Below are 15,481 nucleotides of genomic sequence, written 5' to 3'. Positions count from 1 at the left end.
AAAAAAACTCATTTAGGATTTTCTCTGAACATGTCCTGTGGATATGGGAGCCCAGCAGACGTACTTTAAAATCAAATTAAAATACGATCACACAATTTTCAGATTTTTACTTAACGCGCAGTTTCCATGGCAACGTCAGACAGTCACGTTAACGTGTGTTCGCAGGGCGCAAACAGCGCAGACGGGGGGAAAAGTCACGATCCCGCAGAGAAACCGCAAGAAAACCGAGCCTGACTCTAACGCGGCAGGACGACAGGTGACAGGTGAGTCACAGTCAGTGTCAACACCTCGCACAGAAGCAGGTTTTTGATGGGGATGGTGCTAAGATGTGTCGGCTAAACGTCAGGTGCAGTTAGCGGTGACCGTTAGCTTCCTCTAACGTTAGTGTTATGGTTCGACTGATGGACGTTAGCTAGCTAACTCAACGGCAGGTGGCTAATCACCAACTCGGCTCTGCTAGCTGCTGTTTTCCCACCAAAAGGTGAACAGCTCGGTTAACTTGACTTACCTGCACATTAGCGGTGTGTTTTTATGTTTTTTGGGAGGTTTTTCTGACGCTAACAGACGCGGTTATTAGCTCAGGACCGCCGTCAACACCGCAGCGCCTCATGTTGACTGGAGATATTTGTTATACACGATCATTTAGCCAGTCAGATTAAAGTTTTACCACAAAACTGAGCTGCAGATGTCTGTTTTCAGTCGTTTTTAATGTGCTGAAGCTAACTTAACTTAGCTCACAGCTCGCAAAGATGCTTTATAAACGTTAGCCGTTAACGCTAACGTCAGTTAAGATGGTGTCCACCAGAAACGAGTGAGAAATCAGCTTTAATCCCACATTTTGACATGTTTTTTTAACCTTAATCAGTCTGGTTAGCTGAAGCTGATGTGCATCAGCATCTCATGGAGTTAATGTCAGTCTTTGGGAGGTACATAATTAAAGGTTAAAGGAACAGTTCACCCAAAAATGAGAATTGAGTCATTTTTAGATAAGATAGGATGTTTCTTTATTGATCCTCTGTAGGAGAAAATCAGTTTGGCTTTGACTAAGAAAAAATATATAACAAAACGTGTAAGTATCATAAACTAAAATTATTTTCTGCAATAATCCAAAATCAGGTTCAAAAATCCCACTAACCTCAGGGTTAGCCTACAAAAATACATCATCGCTACAGCACTGGGTGATCTAAGCAATCATTGGTGGAGCCTGAGCCGGACCCATTACATGTTCATCTGCTTATCACAAACCAATATGAAATGATGACTCTGTTGTTTACTTTACAGCAGTTCAGTGTGCAGTATTTACCAGGACTCCTCCACATTGAGCCCTCTTGCTGTTGCGGCGTCCTCCAGGCCAGCTGCTGTTGTGACTCACTTCCTTCTGTCCTCTGCTCCTCCAGCCAGTCTCCCTGGTGACCATCAACAGCAGCAGCACTTGTCCCATCGAGTTGCCCACCAGCCCGAGTCACATGACTTCTGACCAGCATCCACTGTGTCCGGCTGATCTACAGGTGCAGTTAACGCTCGGAGCGCTGGGTCCTGGATACTACTACGTCTACCAGGTACTGTGACATTAACCCTCGCTACACAGACAATCACACTGTACTTTTGGACCTAAAGTAAGAGAACTACTCAGAAACCCGGTCTGAACTTGTTTGAAATCAACTTCATGGTCAGATTTAAGTCTGGAAAGCAACTCTTGTTTGAAAAAGTCAAGTCTGCTTCATTTATATAACCTGAAATCACAGATCACATTTTCACACCGTCTATCTTCAGACCCTGGATTTGAATAAGGAAAAACTTTTTAACCTTTACTTGGGGAAACAGAGTAAATAACCTTTTCAGGAGTGCAATATGTCTGTAAGAAGACAGAAATAGCAATATTATTAAGTAACTGTTATTTAAATATACTTTGATTATGTCATCTCTAGTCTTCAGCCTGTTCACAACAACAGAGCAGTCTGAGTGATTGTTGGGGCCCTGACAGCTCGTGGCCTTGTGAGGGGAGGCAGGGAGGAAGCTTAAACTAATGTAAGTCAGAGTGGAGGGAAAGAGAAGTGAATGGTCGGATGGGAGGAAGGGGGAGTTTCAGGGACAGAGAGGGAGGAGTGGACCCCGCTGCATTACCGCTCTGTGATTGGTGGCTGCTGGGCCATGTGCTGACCCCTCTCAAACTGTAGCCTAACTAGGGCTCCCACATACATTCATGTACACACACACACACACACATGAAGTGGTGTGCGGCCCACTGTTGAGTGGCAGGGACATGTGAGCTCCTTCACATTTGCTATTCTGGGCAGGGGAGGGGAAAAGGGGGAGGGAAGGGGAGGGGGTGAAGCAGGGAGGAGTAGAGGGTCTTTTCTCTTTCTGCATGCGGCTGAGCCATCGTGAGGAGCTGCTCATGATATTGTCTCGTGTTGTGTAGGCTCTCAGTGCGTTCGGCCATAGAAGTCTTGTGTTTTGTTCCCACTCTAGGCCGGAGAAGATGGGGTGCTGCTTTAGTAAGGAGCTGAACCCCGGCCTGCAGAACGAGAGGAGCGGTCTGTTACAGCCCCCGCTCCACGATGGGCTGAACGAGGTGACGGAACAGGTCAGGCGACACGCTGCGGCTGTGGCTCAGCATGTGTGCTTGGACGAAGAGAAGACATGTGTGGCAGATGGAGGGGCCCACAGGAAGCCTCCAGAGGATGAAGAAAAAAAGCCAGAAGTGGAAAACAAAGTTTGTCCGGAGGCGGCCGTGGTCAGCGGGGACGGTGACACGCGGAGCGAGAGGGATCCTAAAGCAGCCAGCACTCAAGAGGAGACCGGGGCTATTATTATCACAACCAGCACAAACATACATACAAACACGGACGCAGAGGCAGGTGTGACACACACTGCCAGTCCCAGCTGTGGACCGGCTCCCTATATGGAGGTGCCCACACAGAGTCCAGTCAGACAGAAGATTTTGGAGAATGCCACACTCAGAGCTTCATGGTTCAGTTCACTCCCAGAGGGCCAGAAGCAGCAGAAACAGGCAGGCAGTTGGTCAGCTCCCGCCAGGTTACACTGCAGTAACTCCCCGGGCAGTGTCACAGAGAGTGAGGTGTCAGGTGAGCCACCGCTGGTCAGTGTGTGTCAGGGGCCACAGGGGGTTTACCCCGGAGCTGAGCACAACGATGAGGAAGGCGAGGAGGTCTGTGTGGTCACAACGACACTGGGTCAAGGTTTCGAAACGAGGACCCGGAGCTTCTACAGCATATGTTCCATTGACGCCGATGACCTTGAACATGACCACGTTCACAGCCAATCCCAAACAGCTGGAGCAACACTGTCACTGCAAACAGCTGAAGTAGAAACAGCTGCCCTGCCCTGCATAGTGGAGTCTCCGGCTGCCAGTCAATCACACACAGACGCATCCGCACTCTGTGAGCATGTCACAGAGTCTAAGATGACCCATCAGTCACATGATGAGGAACCAGCTCCAGCACAATCACATGCTGAACCGTCTTCCACCGTCCTGTCACAGAGACACTCCACCACCGCTCATCCTGTTGTACCTTCACAGCTGAAGGTCTTCAGGCACGTCTGTGAGGAAGGAGAAGAGACAGCAGCTGCACAGGAGACTCAGATCGATCAGCCCCTCTCTGTGTCAGTGAAGCATGAATCTGCAGATACAGAACCCTCAGAATTATTAACTTCTGACTGTAACCCTGAAGTCCACATCGGCCTGCAGCATGACACTGCTGACTGTTTACCTCAAGCTGGAGATTCACCACGTGGAATTCACTCAGAGGAAATGAATGAGATGAAGAGGCACATGTCACAGGAGGAGCATGATGCACTTGATGGTGATATTCCTCCAGGCAGTTCCCTGTCAGGCGAGCAGACTCCTCCTCCTGTTGTATCTCCACAGCTGGCGGACCCTCTGTGTGACCCGCTGCTCCCGTCCAGCAGTCAGACAAACAGAGACGAACCTCAAACGTCCACACAAGACAGCCTTCAGTCTGGAGAGCTGACCGACCAGACAGCTGCAGAGGACGCAGAGGAGTCCAAGGATGACACGATGATGATGTCACACACAGAGGAAAGTGCATGTGTGGAGGAGTGCGTGGAGAGAGTGTGTTTAGTGGACCACAGAGCAGCAGAGGGACTCTTCAGGGCCACAGAGGAAACAGTGGTCAAATTCCAGGAGGAGGATTTGGATCAGAGTGTTGATTCTGACTTTAACCCTCTGGACGATCATCTGCGGGGGTCTGACCTGTCAACACAGCAGCTCATCCAAAGTTCACAACCAGCAGCAGCTGAAACTCCTGAGCTGGACACATGCAGTCAGAGCGGTCTCAACCTCCAACCGCTGCACAAGGAGGAGGTTGTGTTGCCTCTGTCTGAAGGACAGATCGAGATGGATAAATCATCCCTGCAGAGCAGGCCCATCCCTGTGAGTACGTACAGAAGCCACAGTGAGGAGGGTAATGTTGGTCACAGCGGCACAGCAGATACGACTCTCACTGAGGTCTCCTCAGTTTCCACCATCTCAGCTGTGTCATCACTGCCCACTGAGCTGACCGCCTTCTCCTGCCACACAACTCTGACAGCTCTGTCAGATGTCAAGTCCACGTCTCACCAGAGCGACTCCATCACATCTGACAAAGTTGATGTTAATTCAAACGACCCAACATTTGAGTTGAGCAGCATTAAGCCTCGTAGTGGAGAAGTCAACAGTTCTGAGTGTGCGTTGGTGTCTCTGATAAGTGACTCAGAGGAGCCTCTTCAGGACAAAAAACCACAACCAGAAATTTGTCACAACACCAAACATGTCACAGAGAAAGGTGATGTCACAGTTGTTTTACCGGAAACAGCTGATAACCCCTCTCACCCGCTCTCTGTTACTGCCTCCTCCCCTCCACCTTCCTCTTCCTTGTATCTGTGCACATCTTCAGAGGAAGGAGAGCATAGTTTCTGCCCAGAGATTGAAGCTGGCAGCACTGAGAGTGTATGCAGACAAATCCACACAAAGGTAAATCCACCAGAGAAAGTCTTCATGCATATGTGTGAGGAAGAAGAGACAACAGCTGCACAGGGGACTCCCAGCGATCAGCCCCTCTCTGTGTCAGTGAGGCATGAATCTGCAGATACAGAACCCTCAGAATTATTTACCTCTGACTGTATCAGCCCTGAAGTCCACATCGGCCTGCAGCATGACACTGCTGACTGTTTACCTCAAGCTGGAGATTCACCAGATGGAATTCACTCAGAGGAAATGAATGAGATGAAGAGGCACATGTCACAGGAGGAGCATGATGCACTTGATGGTGATATTCCTCCAGGGACTCCTGACAATTCACTGTCAGGCGAGCAGACCACCACTCCTCATCCTGTTGTATCCCCACAGCTGTTTAACATTGAGGAACCTCAGGACAGCTCTCAGCCTGAAGATCTGAACTGCCAAACAGCTTCTGATGAGGAAACAAATGAGTTGAAGGTACACATGTCACAGGAGGAGCACACTGTACTTGACGGTGATATTCCTCCAGAAACTCTCAATATTTCAGCCACTGAGATGCCGTTCAAGGACCATGATGAAACTAGCAACTGTGACTTGTACATGATTCCTAACGGCTTCAGCTGTCCAGATGACAACGCCTCGGTTTTGGACTGCGAGGACGACTCCGTCATGATCACTGTGGACCCAGGCCAGATTGACGTTTACGCCTCAACTCCGTCATACGAGATACACCCCCTCTGTCACGATCCGTCAGCGACTGCTGAGGAGGGAGAGCGCGAAGGAGGGATGAGGGAGATGGTGTCTGAGCTGCTGGGAGAGGACGCTGACGCCTCCGTTTGCCGCCTCTACCCCCACCCCTGGATCAAGCTGGGTCTGGAGGAGAGCTGCGGGGGGTGGGCCCAGGGCGTGTCTGAGGTGGAGGTCACCCAGGGCGAGCGCAAGACGGGCACTGAATCAGAGCAGATCCCAGCCTTGGTGTCTGAGCTCCAGCCCTCTATGGCTCTGCTGGGAGCCTACCCATACAGCACTGTGATGCCTCAGGGACCCTGTGTGTGGGACTGGCACACAGATTGCACTCAGCCTGTAAGTGGTCACTCAACATGAGACAGTTGGGTTCAGTGAAAGTATTCAATGTGAAGTCTTAACCCCTTAAGTAAAAACAATGGTCAGTCAGACAGAGAAAGACTTGAGGTTGAGGCTTGAGGTTCAGAGTGATTTATTGGTGCATTCATGCACTAAACTAAACACACACACATACACGAACAAAGAATCCACGACTGGATTGGTCGCCTTAAATACTCTTTGTTTAGAAGATGTTACATAACGAGTAGTGGCTATTCACACAGACGTCCTTGACGCATGACAGATTTGTAAGAATGAGATGAGAAAGAAACAACAGTAATGTGGTGGGTTCACAGACTTACAGTATGTAACGTAACACAGCCTCGATGTGAGTGTTGTGTTCACGCAGGTTCACAGGGTTTGTTATCTGAAAGAGTGTTGGAGAGAAACTTTAAAGAAGTGTGCTTGAGCTTTAAAGGAACAGTTCAGTAAGTTTATTCCTCAAAACATTTCTGGAGCTTCACAGCAAAACTGTGTTGCAGCATTCTGCTAAACAACTGAGGCAGCTGGACTCCATACAGCTACTCTGATGTAATCCAAGGCTCCCAAAGCCCTGAGGTCTCAACTTGCTTTGAAAAGATGTTATTTACATCCTTTGTAAGTCGACATCATCACCGTAGCTGCTAAGCTAAAAGCCGTCTGTAGTGGGTGCACAAGCTCAACCGCACATCGAGGGTGTAAACATCTTTCCATATCAGTTTGGATTTTAGGACTTTAGCATTGAGTAAGATTAAAAAGCATTCGGTTCTGTGCTTTTATTCAGTGCTTTCAATTACACATTTGAACATTAGATTTTAAATTGAGTCAGATCAGAGCTACTGGAGAACATTTCCTGTCTGTTTTTCATTTATATTGATTTCATCTTTCTAAGTAACTCTGCCACTTGTGTTTTTAAACGATTCTCATAAATACACCTGATAAATCTTCATGCTGGATTAATATTGTGAACATGTTGTTGTTTCAGGGACCTATTGCTGCCCCCAGCCTTAACCCTGATGCTGAAGTCTGGACCAATCCCAACTTTAACTTAGACGTCCCCAGCCCCGCCTACCTGCAGCCTGAGCAGCCATGGGTGCAGTTCCCCAACAATCTGACCGATCAGGAAGGTAGGCGGGAGTGACTTCATCAGTTTATCATGTTCACTACATCACGGGAGTTAATTTGTGATAAAGTGTTATTTGTATGAGCAGCGCTGCTGAATGAATGTAATAGTCTGCAGCACATTTTGGCTCTGGTGTGGTGGTACGATGCTGTGTGGTTGATTCTACAGGATACGTGCCAGAGTTCCAGCTGGAGAACGTGGGCCTGACTGAGGCTGTGGTTGAGGCAGATCCCAGCACACTGGAGTACCAGACGCTGACTACTGAAGCTCCTGTAGTTACTGGAGAGCCCAGTGAGCCACCTGTCACAGGTAAGAGTCCGAGTTACCAGTTTTTCCCCGAGCTACCTGTATAATTATTTAAAGGAAACTCCATCAATTTTCCACATTAAAGTGTGTTTCCAGGTCTTGAATACTCCTCTGTGTGTGGAAAAAAGTCGTATAAAGCCATTTGTGGCTCCAGAGGAAGCTGCATGTAATCTGATAGATTGCCTCCGTCGATGTCACTCAGTGGTTAAATTGCATTGTGGGTAATGTAGGCACCATGTATTGAATGTATGCATTTGTTTTTAGACTGGCCACAATGAGTCCAACAGTGTTATAGGAGTGTGATGCACATGGGACCAGTGGACTGCTTTAATGTGTGAAATGACCCCTTAACCACTATAAAATGACCTTAGTTGTTTGTAGTTTGTTTATTTGATTGACTTTGTCTGCTCACATGTTGTAATGATTTCTTTTGTTTTCAGATGAGATCAGACAACAGCTGAGGACAGTTTTGGAGTCCTGCCTGACCAGGTAACAACTCACAACACGTCGTTTCTCTTAGTTCACTTGAAGAAGTCATGTCATCGGATATTTAGATGACTGGTTATGAACGAGGCAACATGTTATTTAAGCATAAATACAAAATTAAAAATGTAGTCCCATTACTCTGATAAAACAGTAAAACTATCACATGCGGTTTAGTGCTGTGTTTGCTATTCCAGCTGTCATTGAGCACTATTATTTGACCTCCCTATCACTGTATTTAAATAAGTAATTTCCCTTGTCTTGTCAGGAAATTAATACCATCATGTGCGACATGTCATAACCTTTGTGTCCTCCAAAAGTTCCTTGAGACTGTCCTCTTCTGTCCCTCCACAGGGAGCACCTTGGCAACGACCTGTACCTCAATTCTCAGATGGACAGCGACCAGTATCTTTCCATCCAAACTCTGGCCAGCCTCGACAAGATCAAGAACATCAGCACAGACCTGGACCTCATCTCCGACATTTTGAAATGTCAGTGTTGGTATTCTGCTGTGATTGAACCACAATTTGTCTGGAGTTTTAATTAGTCATTAATAATGATAATATATTTTTAATGCACATGGACAGGTGTGTTTGGAAAAATTATGGATTGATTGTAAGATTTTCATTCCTGCAAAATTCAGGACTCTCAGTATTAAAGAGAAACATATTTTTGAGTATTGCTCTGACATTTTTATCAAACAATCCAAATAAACACAAGAAAGACTTTTCGTTGGACTGTAAAGTTGAGTTTGATAAATGTGGTTTATTTTTGTCCTGCGATTTTCTCTTCCCTCATTTGCTGACAGCCCTGCCGGTGGTCCAGGTGGCTCCATGTGGACAGAAGGTCCGGCCCAGTCAGAGTCGATGTGTCGTCATCCTGCGTGAGATCCCCGACAGCACACCTCAGGAGGCAAGAGACTGTTGACCACACCATAACAACCCAACTCCTCTCCTCTCCTCTCCTCTCCTCTCCTCTCCTCTCCTCTCCTCTCCTCTCCTCTCCTCTCCTCTCCTCTCCTCTCCTCTCCTCTCCTCTCCTACAAAGTTTCAGTTTCTTTTCATTTTCCTAATTCCTTTCTTCTTAATCTTGAAGCTAATAAAATGCAGAGGTTTTAAATGTAAAGTCACACACAGTTTGTGTCGGTTCTGGTTTGATTTAATGTTCCCATCGTTGTGCAGGAGGTGGAGGCTCTCTTTGAGGGCGACGGCCTGCCCAAGTTCCTGAGCTGTGAGTTTGTGAACAACGACAACTGGTTCATCACTTTCAAATCAGAATCTGATGCCCAACAGGTAACATCCAGACAAACATCTTTCTTATCACTGAATATTTGGTGCTAGTAGAAATTTTCACCAGACTACATTTAAACTGGAATACTGTTAAACAGGTGTGTATGATTTGACAACCACGTTACTGTGCATGTCGTCATTAGGCCTACAGGTACCTGAGGGAAGAGGTCCGGGTGTTTAAGGGAAAGCCGATCATGGTGAGGATAAAGGCCAAAACTATGGCAGTCACTTCCTACGCTCCGAAAAATGGCTACGGACCGGCCCAGCTGGACCAGTACGCATCTTACTACTCCCCAACCACCTACCAGCCGCCCTGCCACACCCACGTACCGGCACAGCAGCTGTATGATTTCACCAATGAGGTGTGGGCGACTGGATACCAAGAATGTGCTGAGGTGAGTCCTTTTTTTGAAACTTGTTCCAAGAAGAGATCTTTATATCAGATACAGATTTTATTATCACATCATCAGACAGAGAATCTCTTTTTTTTTTTTACATTGGGTGATCCTGTTGCTGGTTTTGGCTCATTGAATGTGTGAACAGTCTCTCCGTGGTCTTATCTTGTTTTGGGTCTTGTTAGGTCACGAGCAGTGTGATTTTGTTGTTGTTTTTGTCAGCAGCCTCCACCACTGATGGGTGACTACGTGAATGGATTCTCAGCAGCTTCCAAATTCAAACCTCACAACACACACAGGCCGAGGTAGTTACGTGTCACTCTGTGTTTTGATTAAATAATAGTTGTACACTTCAGATCTTTTACCTGTGAAAATATTTTGTATCATTCTATGCGTGATAGCTGTCAGGCTGTGTGAATAATCACTGGCTGGCATTCATAAATGATTTCTTCCAGGAGAGGCTCGAGGTGGGCGAACTCTGGAGACCGTTGGCAGCCCAGTCAGAATGATTCCTCACACTCGTCAGAGCAAGTGCCAGTGGAGCACTCCTTCTCTCTGGGTCGAGGGCGGTCGCGGGGCAACGCGCGGCGTCAGAGCAGAGGTGGAAGAATGGAGCCCAACAAGCAAGTTTCGTCACCCTCTGGTGATTGTGGAAGGTAACAAAACTCAGAAGTTTTCACAAGTTTGAGTGTAACTGATCGTGACTTCCACAGTTCATGTAGCTGAGAAGTCACATGTTGAGATACCTGTTGTAAATGAGCATGGATAAGTATTGTTGTTGGATGGACATAGTTAACTTTCACACCTGTAGTTTAGTTCATTAGTACTTTTGTGTTCATGCTGACACATTACCATTAAATCAAAAGATGTAAAATGAAGTCATATGGACGATCCTGATGATGTCATCCTGCAGTACCACATGGGGAAATCAGATTCTGGTGACTGAGAGCAGCTCATGCAGCACTTTCTGTTCATCTAGTGTCACAATCAGGCTTGTGCTCATATATCGAATATCCTGATAACAGCTGTGTGATTTTTCACCTATTACAGTGTCATTTCTCACCTGGCTGGCCGTCGACAGTTTAGAGGGAAGGGAACCACTGACAGACCTTATATATTATACTACTACACAAACTATATATCTAATCAAACAGTTTGCTGCTACAGGGGAGAAGATGTGAACAGCATATCAGACTGTCAGTCCTTTATTTATTCATACTTTTCATACTCATGATTAGAGGTTGACCGACACGGCTTTTTCAGGGCTGATATCGATTGTCATTTGCAACTTTGAGGTACTACTACTGCTTCTTTATACTTCCACTCCACTACATTTATTTGATAACTTTAATTACTAGTTAAAACCTGTCCCTCCAACCCAACAACAACAATATCATGATATGAAATGTTGGATGTCTCCCATGCCTGGTCACAAAGAGCTCACGGAGCAACGATTGATTCTGAGCGTCATTAGTTGAGACTGCAAGTTGACCTCTTACCTGAAAAACACTTACCTGCTTCTAAAATCTGTGGTTGCGCCAGAGGTCTGCACAAAAGGTTGTTTTGCAGCAGCCCAAATGAACCAAACCAAACGGGCAAATACAGTTAGTTTGAACCGGACCAAAAAGGTTGAGTGTGGAAGCACTTAGAGAGTGGATTAAAATCCAACTCCAACCAAAGAGAGCAAATGAAAATGTGAGCACACAAATAGGAAATCAAATAAGCAAGAAAACAACAGAATCAACAAATTGTTCAACTGCAAGGACAAAAAACAGGACAGCTGGTGAATTTGGGGATTTATTTATAATTTATTATACTTAATCATCAAGACGTTGCCGTAGTTACAGCCAGGAGTGCTGCACTGTAGGCAGTGATTTATATCTGTAAAGTCTCTACTCTTTGCTCTGAGAAGCAGCAGCTATATATAATTTCAATTCTGCACACATGCAGCCCTCTGTGCCTACAACTAGAGACACACTTGAATTACAGCAGGTGGGGTGATGCTTTAATGCTGAGGTATAAATGTTCTCATCGCTGCTCTGCTGTGTGTCTCTGCCCTGAAGGAGAGGAAACTTCAGCCAGAGGAGGAGAGAGAACCCGAGGTCATGGGACAAGTCTGCTGGTAACAACCATGTAAGTATCCAGCGAGCATCATCGCTGTTTGTGCACTTCACCTTGACGAGACTATGAACTGACTATGTGTGTTTGTGTAGAATGCACAAAGTCAGTCGCCTCCTCGTCAGCCGTCTCCTCCTCTTGAGCTCGGGCCCACAAGCTTCCCTCCCCTTCCCCCAGCAAACACTGCCATAGCAACGGTACCTGCAGCTAACGGCAGCGTCAAGGTAACCAGGTCTCTCTGTCTGACACACACACACACACACACACTGTTCATCTGTGTCTCATGCTCAAGAAACTAACAGAATCTCATCTCGTACTTAAAGCCCAGTCCGTGTAAATGCTTATCATGTACACAGACACACATACATACATACGTGCACAACACTGAACTGTCTTCTCTTCACCAGAATCCGGTGAAAAGCAGCAGCCCATCAGTGCCCACATTGACACAAGAGCCTCAGCAGTAAGTATTCCTGAGACAGATGGATGATGATTTTTCTTTACATTAGCTGTTCTGATTAATTCTCTGTTTTTACATGACTGCTTTCTGACAGCATGATGAGATCTGCAGCCGCAGCACAAGCTGCTCCAGTTAGCTGTCTTCCGCCCGCCTCACTCTCAGAATATTTCATGTGTGGACTTTGACCAGTTTTGCAGTTGTCATGGTGCCAGCTGTGGTCAGAGCTGTGTGTGGTGAGATTGGTTTGTTGATCTCTGCAGGAATGTGAAGGAGCACGCAGAGACGACCGGTGAGGCCAAACCAGCTCTGCTTACACAGGAACCGATCGCAGTAAGACTTGCTTAGCAACCGCTTCACTGATTTTGTGTTGCTGAATTATTTCTCCTTTTTTTATTTCAGAGCTCCCAGTTTGGTGCTTGTTTCATTCTGTCCTTTAATATCAGGAGTGCTTTTAAACACCTTGAAATTGAACTGAAATTTAATGAAATGAAGTCGTGTCATTTCAGTTTTCATTACTCAGGGCTCCACACAACTTTCTACACTTCTAAATTATTTGCACCCATGAACACATTTTAATTGAACTTCTTAACACAGGATGTAAATGAACAGGAATGCAGGTGATTAGACATGTTTTTCTTCATGTAAATCACAGGCACAGGCAACAAGAAACAAATATGAAAATATGAAATGACACCTGTGTTTTCTTGTAAACTCCACATGCATGCGCCTTGTTACTTCTGTTTCACTGAACCATAGACAACCAATGGTTGATTGATCTATATGTCAAATTTCTACAATCCTTCTCTGAGCCACAATGTTGATGAGGTGATGATACGATCTGAGGAGAACAATACAGAGAGGACAGATTATAGGAGTGTCACGATTTGGGATCTAAATTGAAATTCGATCAAAATCAAAAGCAGGATCAGTGATACTCCGAGTATTTTTGTTTTTCTCTCACGCAAGAAAAGACAAACCCGAAACGTGAATAAAATACTCAGCTAGCTTAGCGTTAGCCTGTAGCTGAACTTCCAGACGATCAGCTGAATCAACTGAATTTCTATCGTTTGTTGGTATTTTTTGTTGAAAGCTGTTGTTCTAAAATACCCCTATCTATTTAAGAAGTTTTTAAATGTAAATGGCATCCGTATGCGATAGTCTAACAATAGCATAGCCGTCAGCAAAAAGATGAAGTTTAAATAAAAAGCCAAATTGAATGGTGGATTTGGAGAATTGGGACATTTCTAATAGTTGATTCCAACCCAACTTTGTGCTCTGATTGGCCAGGAGTCTAAGAAGATGAGCTATGCCGAGATCTGCCAGAGAGCATCGTCCAGTGAACCGGCGCCGCCCGCTAACCACGCCTCTGCAGACACTGAGCACATCCCAACCTATCCAGGCCAGGTGCCCGAACCAGCTCTGTTGCCACAGTGATGATTCTGGGTGGAGAAAAAGACACTTAGGAACTTTTTTTGTCCTATGGTGTCATATAAGCTAAAACTGTTTTACTGTACTGTCATAATTACAACCAGCTGCATATTTACTGTGAGGGATGATCTGTGTGTACAGGGTGGTGTGTGCAGGAAGATTACATTAAGTGCCAAACAGCCTTTAAATCAACAACATTTAGGTCTGGGTCTTCATTGATTACAATAACTAGCCCTTCATAAACACTGTAGACAGTTACTGAAGTGTGCACTGGGTGGGGCGGGGGGGTCTGACTGCTGGCTGGTTCAGAACAGGATGGGCTGGTGTGGGTCTGGGGTCGCTGACCACTCAGGATGTTTCAGCCAACTTTTCAGTTTTTACAAAGGTGGAGAGAATGTGTAAATGTTGGTCTTCTACTTTACGTTGGTTTTATTTCTTGGTTTGTAGTTCAGATCAGTTCATCGAGGGCCAGGTTCCATTTTGATTTAGTTTCATCTCGGCACTTCCTCTCCTGCTGTTTGTGTTTGTTTGGTGGTTTCTCTCTGTACAGGATTGTTACGCCATGATTTCCTCCCCATACATCTGTGTTATTCTTTAGTCTACAGGGCTGCTGTGGGCACACATGATGCTTTTCTTTAAATATTAGTCCCAGTCACCCAGTTTGTTTCCATTTTCCGATGTTGGTGAGATGTCCAGGCCTGTAATGAACCAAGGTCCAGTATGTTTTAGTGATTATCGCCATGAAAAGCACTGAATAGCAATACTTTAGCTCTGCATGATTTTTTTTTTAAATTTCATTTTAGAATTTAATTTATGTCATATTTTTATTTATGTTAGATAGGAGTGCTTCTGTGTGTTAGAGCTTTCGTCTCAGCTGTGTGGAGAGAGAGGAGTTGAGATGATGAACTTCAGTGTCATAAGGTCCAATATTCTGGACACAGGGAGGCTCATCTCATGTTCTGGCTGGGTGTGGTAGTTACTCAGTGTCTGTAAACAAGAACTGTTTCAGCACAATGAGCTTGAACTGTATTTGGGAACTTGAATTCGATTGCACTGAGTCGATCTACTGCTCGTTTGTTAAAAATATAACATTTTTATTGTGGAACAGTTGTCATGGAGAAGGAGCAGGCATGGTTGTGGCACATGTTACTTTGTCTGTACAGATGTACATATTACTGAACCAATATTAAAGAAGTGCCTTTGAAGTTAAAAGTGTTGGTTTATGTGTTTATATATGTTGATGCAAAGTCTGATTAATCAAAGCTTTTCTTTGTCTGTCTGTCCTTAGTTGTTTAATTTCTTTCTTCTGTTTTTATAAAAGGGTATTTATTTCTTTTTCACTCATATGTTAAAGCCTCAATATCCTACAAGACATTCTCTGCCTTGAATTTCTGCTGCAGCATCACCATGTAACAGATGATGTTCACGCCCTCGGTTGTGGTTCTTCTTTATTACCAGCAGATGGCAGATGGGTCACATTACAGTCATTACTGCATTACGAGGCCCCACCACTTGTTTACAATGAGGATGATTTGATTCCTGGACGGCTATAGGCCTAATGAATGAATGATGAATAATACTAATGAAATAGACTGTACCAGAAGGACAAATTGATGCTCACTTATGCATCTCTGCCACATTAGGCTTGTTCTATCATACTGGACTTAATTAAAGGCCACTTGACCTTTAATATTAATCACATTATTCTGTTGAGGTTTAGTTTCTACATGCAGATTAAGAATGACCACATTAAAAGGCAATGGCCAGAGCAATGGAGAACATCACTGAACAAAC

The 15,481-nt window shown here is 45.4% G+C and overlaps 2 protein-coding genes across 3 annotated transcripts; both read left to right on the top strand.

The window, feature by feature from the left end:
- The first annotated feature begins 1,468 nt into the window (after positions 1–1,468).
- Positions 1,469–4,368, top strand: LOC141014345 (uncharacterized). The gene is made up of 3 exons (XM_073488084.1): positions 1,469–1,559; positions 2,473–4,262; positions 4,346–4,368. Exons 2-3 carry the CDS (start codon positions 2,483–2,485, stop codon positions 4,366–4,368), a joined length of 1,803 nt encoding a protein of 600 aa, XP_073344185.1. The 5' UTR covers positions 1,469–1,559; positions 2,473–2,482.
- LOC141014208 (uncharacterized) lies at positions 4,090–14,899 on the top strand. 2 transcript variants are annotated; one of them, XM_073487910.1, is made up of 15 exons: positions 4,090–6,067; positions 7,071–7,212; positions 7,377–7,517; positions 7,955–8,003; positions 8,352–8,488; positions 8,806–8,909; positions 9,179–9,289; positions 9,430–9,681; positions 9,907–9,986; positions 10,137–10,337; positions 11,745–11,814; positions 11,895–12,023; positions 12,207–12,262; positions 12,520–12,589; positions 13,547–14,899. In XM_073487910.1, exons 1-15 carry the CDS (start codon positions 4,382–4,384, stop codon positions 13,691–13,693), a joined length of 3,375 nt encoding a protein of 1,124 aa, XP_073344011.1. In that variant the 5' UTR covers positions 4,090–4,381; the 3' UTR covers positions 13,694–14,899. The 2 variants fall into 2 exon arrangements, with proteins under 2 accessions (XP_073344011.1, XP_073344009.1); XM_073487908.1 differs by having other exon boundaries at positions 9,904–9,986.
- The last annotated feature ends 582 nt before the right edge of the window (positions 14,900–15,481 follow it).

Source organism: Pagrus major, chromosome 19, assembly GCF_040436345.1.
Source record: "Pagrus major chromosome 19, Pma_NU_1.0".
NCBI classification, from domain to species: domain Eukaryota; kingdom Metazoa; phylum Chordata; class Actinopteri; order Spariformes; family Sparidae; genus Pagrus; species Pagrus major.
This window is presented reverse-complemented; position numbering and strand designations above follow the sequence as displayed.